Source organism: Alosa sapidissima, chromosome 18, assembly GCF_018492685.1.
Source record: "Alosa sapidissima isolate fAloSap1 chromosome 18, fAloSap1.pri, whole genome shotgun sequence".
Classification (NCBI taxonomy): Eukaryota; Metazoa; Chordata; class Actinopteri; order Clupeiformes; family Clupeidae; genus Alosa; species Alosa sapidissima.
Genome location: NC_055974.1, coordinates 31,231,158 through 31,236,157, shown reverse-complemented (window position 1 = coordinate 31,236,157; position 5,000 = coordinate 31,231,158). Strand labels below are relative to the sequence as shown.

Below are 5,000 nucleotides of genomic sequence, written 5' to 3'. Positions count from 1 at the left end.
ACATGAAAGAAACCAGCTGCAAGTTTAGGAAACAAGCTTCCGGTCACTATGATAGCTGTAGCTAACTGGCTGAAGCTAACCAGGGCTAGGGGGCAGAGTTGTGTAAAGTTGTGTTTCAGATAGAGTAATCTGGTTAATGTCTTAGTATAGTTCAGTTCACTCAACTGCACCTCATCTATCCATCTTACTCATGACTCTACTTCCGCCCATTCTGTGTACAGGAGAACTTAGTGCAGTCTCACTCAACACAGCTTCATCCATTCTGTGTACAGGAGAACTTAGTGCAGTCTCACTCAACACAGGAGAACTTAGTGCAGTCTCACTCAACACAGCTTCATCCATTCTGTGTACAGGAGAACTTAGTGCAGTCTCACTAAACACAGCTTCATCCATTCTGTGTACAGGAGAACTTAGTGCAGTCTCACTAAACACAGCTTCATCCATTCTGTGTACAGGAGAACTTAGTGCAGTCTCACTCAACACAGGAGAACTTAGTGCAGTCTCACTCAACACAGGAGAACTTAGTGCAGTCTCACTCAACACAGCTTCATCCATTCTGTGTACAGGAGAACTTAGTGCAGTCTCACTCAACACAGCTTCAGTCAGAAATAATACTAATGGATTTCTGAATGCTTAGGTGTCATGGCAACGCCCATTGTTGGCTCAAGAATATCGTGGGTAACATAAGAAACTAACGCACATCTCACGCACACCTACTGTTCAAGCTGTAGTGTGATGTGGTGTGTGGACCTTCGTAAACCAGCAACTGCAAGGGTCATTTCAGTGCATCTGTGTGAAGTGTGTGTGTATCTGTGTGAAGTGCCTGTGTGAAGTGTGTGTTTGTGTGTGTGCTTTTGTTTGGGTTTATATGCAGTGGAAAAGTACTGTGGTCTCTGTTTTGGTCTTTAAACTCTCTCACCACCATACACCCACACACACACACACACACACACACACACACTTAGAGCTGCAGGACAGGAAGCCAATATCCAGACAGCACATGTGACCTTAATGTCCCTGCATAGGGCTTCTTTAATGTCCCTGCATAGGGCTTCTTTAATGTCCCTTGTTTTTCTCATGCTGTGTCCACATGATGTGGTGTGTCCAAATCATGACATCATCAGAGGTGTTTATTCGTGTAAAGTTGTTAAGATTCAGAGCTCCAAAGCAGCTGCAACTTGTATGTTGTGGGAGACCATAGAATCACTGTTATCATGTCCTCATCATGTATGTTGGTGACCATAGAGTCACTGTTATCATATCCTCATCATGTGTGTGGGAGACCATAGAGTCACTGTTATCATGTCCTCATCATGTATGTTGGTGACCATAGAGTCACTGTCATGTCCTCATCATGTATGTTGTGGGACACCATAGAGTCACTGTCATGTCCTCATCATGTATGTTGTGGGACCATAGAATCACTGTCATGTCCTCATCATGTATGTTGTGGGACACCATAGAGTCACTGTCATGTCCTCATCATGTATGTTGTGGGACACCATACAGTCACTGTCATGTCCTCATCATGTATGTTGGAGACCATAGAATCACTGTCATGTCCTCATCATGTATGTTGTGGGACACCATAGAGTCACTGTCATGTCCTCATCATGTATGTTGGAGACCATAGAATCACTGTCATGTCCTCATCATGTATGTTGTGGGAGACCATAGAGTCACTGTCATGTCCTCATCATGTATGTTGTGGGACACCATAGAGTCACTGTCATGTCCTCATCATGTATGTTGGAGACCATAGAATCACTGTCATATCCTCATCATGTATGTTGTGGGACACCATAGAGTCACTGTCATATCCTCATCATGTATGTTGGAGACCATAGAATCACTGTCATATCCTCATCATGTCACGATCCAGCCCGGCCCCTCTCGGTCGTGATCCGTGTTTTGCTCTTGGCTGCTTTGCTCGGTCTGCCTTCGTTTGTCCTATGCCATGCCCTGAAGTCCGTTCCATATTTTCCTCTTGCCCACCTGTACACCTGTCCCTGGTTGCCTGATTGACTGCTGCATTTAAACAGGCTCACTCAGCTTCTAGCTTGCCGAGTTATCACGCTGGCCATATGGCCACGCTGGCACTTGTATTGTTCGATTTTCCTGGTTAGCGATCTCTGGACTGTCTTTGGATTTGATTCTGCCTGATGTTTTGTGGACTTTCTGACCAGGAGGATTACAGACTTTCACTGGAACTTTTTGTGTTACCTTTTCGTGAGTAGCGAGGCTACATTTACTTTGTGAATAGACTGTTGCTGATTTCACAAACTCTGGTCTACAAGACAACTGACTGTGTGTGTTGGGCCTGTTATTAAAGATACCGAAACGCAATTCCTGTCTCTGTGTCCACATCTGGGTTCATAATGGTCTTGCTTGTGACACATCATGTATGTTGGAGACCATAGAATCACTGTCATGTCCTCATCATGTATGTTGTGGGACACCATAGAGTCACTGTCATGTCCTCATCTTGTTTTTAGAAAGCCCCACACACTGATAAGAGATGGGTCTATAGCTCCACCACCATCTACCCTCTATAGCGCCCCCAACAGGCCACAGGAGGACTTGTGTTTCTGATGTCTAGCTGATACATGAGTCACCATCTAACACCTAATTCATGTGATGGGGGAGCAGGCACAGGTAGTGGAGGAGCAGAGAGAGAGAGAGAGAGAGAGAGATTTCTCCACACACCAATTAAAGCACAGTATATTTTAATGGTAAACTGGTACAAGGTACAAAAGTTTAAAGTAGTAAACCAAACTACACTAATTTAATACTAACAATGTGTAATAGTAAAATCATCAGCGTCAGTGCACACGTATGATGTAGTTTGAGTCTTTATCTTGCAGCAAAGTAAAACACGCGTGACTCTGTGTCCTCTCTGTGGAAGGTCCGCCTCCTCTCCTCCCTCTCAGCCAATCCCAGAGCTGAATATCTCAGCACGCCGGACTCCTGAAACACAGCAAACACAGGGGACTGATGCTGTTACTAAGAGACAACAGGATGCTGTGACTAAGAGACAAGAGAGGATGCTGTTACTAAGAAATAAGAGAGGATGCTGTTACTAAGAGATGAGAGAGGATGCTGTTACTAAGGGACAAGGGAGGATGCTGTTACTAAGAGATGAGAAGATGCTGTCACTAAGAGACAAGAGAGGATGTTGTTACTAAGTGATGAGAGAGGATGTTGTTACTAAGAGACAAGAGAGGATGCTGTTACTAAGAGACAAAAGGATGCTGTTACTAAGAGATGAGAGGATGCTGTTACTAAGAGACAAGAGAGGATGCTGTTACTAAGAGATGAGAGGATGCTGTTACTAAGTAGCTTCATTAAACTCTACATGAAACATGAGACACGATGGACATCAACCAGGTGCTAATGAGACTCACCTGCTCAGGAGGAGACTGTGTCTCATCACCAGGATCTGGGTAGGGAATCAGGGAAACATCTGAATGACATGTTTTTAAACTTGATGATGAGATCAGTGCAGGGATGATGACGAGCTATCAGCTGTTACTCTGGGCCCTATCTTGGTGATCTGAAATGTCTGGTCAGAGGCGCAAAGTTTAAAGACATTTAATGTGTGTCTAGTCCACATTTGCTAGTTAACGGTGTGATTTTGTGAAACAAAAGCTGGGCGCATTGTTCAAAAGAGTTGTTCTTATGTTTCTTAATCAGTTATGGGTGTAACATCCTTTATACCAATGAGAATGGCATCTGTCATTCCCGTTAAGAGCAAGCAGTCAACAGACAGTCAACAGACAGTCAACAGACAGTCAACATATCTGAAGGAATCTGCTTGCACAATTGCTCTAGTAGGCTACTATTTCCTATGCGTGAGTAGCAGAGTATTGTCTACATGCATTCTAACCTGACTCTCGCCAGATGAATTTCGTTCCGCCTAGCTCCACTCATATCCATCTGGGATCGCTTCCGTTGAGAGTGATTTCGGCACCAGATTTTATGGTAGAGCCAATCAGGACGCAGGGCGGGAGTTTCATAGATGTGACATAGCGTAGAAGCGACTGTGGGACTGTTCTCAGCGTCACGGGTTGGCTTCGAGGTGAGTGGTTGAAGTAGCATGTCAATAGATGACGGACAAGTGGCTTATCCAATCATATGCAAGGATTTTTGATTAAGGCCCAGCCTTCTGAAGCACCACTCCAATGGATCGATCCCAGATGGATGAGTGGAGCTAGGCGGAACGAAGTTCATCTGGCGAGAGTCAGGTTACATGCATTCTGCACTCGCCTATTACTTGAACTCATAGGCAAACTGAACTGACCCTAACTTCACAGGTCTCATAGGCAATGCCAAAGCAGATCTAAGTTATTTACTTTCACTATTGACTAACAAGCGGTAACAATCCACAACATAGCCTGATAAAAACTGGGACTTTATAGGGCTGCTTACATCCCATAATGATTTTTAGTGGGTGTAAGATGGCGATTTTTAGATCAAGCGCCAGGCCTATGTTCGTTCATTGACACATCCATGGGCGTTATGTTTGATGGAAGTGCATCAGGCTAAAAATTCATCACTGCCTGGCATCGCACTTGCATCGCACTTTATGGCACGTTGTGTGGGGTGCACGATAGGGCACTCAACTGCGTGGGGTGATAGGGCACTCTGAGTTCAGCTGTGTGGGGTAATAGAGTTCAGCTGGGTGGGGTGATAGGGCACTTTGAGTTCAGCTGTGTGGGGTGATAGGGCACTCAGCTGTGTGGGGTGATAGAGTTCAACTGTGTGGGGTGATAGGGCACTCTGAGTTCAGCTGTGTGGGGTGATAGGGCACTCAGCTGTGTGGGGTAATAGGCCACTCTGAGTTCAGCTGTGTGGGGTGATAGGGCACTCTGAGTTCAGCTGTGTGGGGTGATAGGGCACTCTGAGTTCAGCTGTGTGGGGTGATAGAGTTCAGCTGTGTGGGGTGATGGGGCACTCTGAGTTCAGCTGTGTGGGGTAATAGAGTTCAGCTGTGTGGGGTG

At 45.4% G+C, this 5,000-nt stretch overlaps 1 protein-coding gene across 1 annotated transcript in view; it reads right to left on the bottom strand.

The window, feature by feature from the left end:
- Positions 1-2,756: 2,756 nt before the first annotated feature.
- LOC121689815 (sialic acid-binding Ig-like lectin 12) overlaps positions 2,757-5,000 on the bottom strand; it is a 28,876-nt gene continuing 26,632 nt past the window's right edge. Inside the window, exons 7-8 of the mRNA XM_042070034.1 lie at positions 3,405-3,439; positions 2,757-2,967 (exon numbers count right to left, since the gene is read on the bottom strand). Coding sequence (XP_041925968.1) covers positions 2,854-2,967; positions 3,405-3,439 — 149 coding nt within the window. The 3' untranslated portion in view covers positions 2,757-2,853. The remainder of the gene's footprint in view (positions 2,968-3,404; positions 3,440-5,000) is intronic.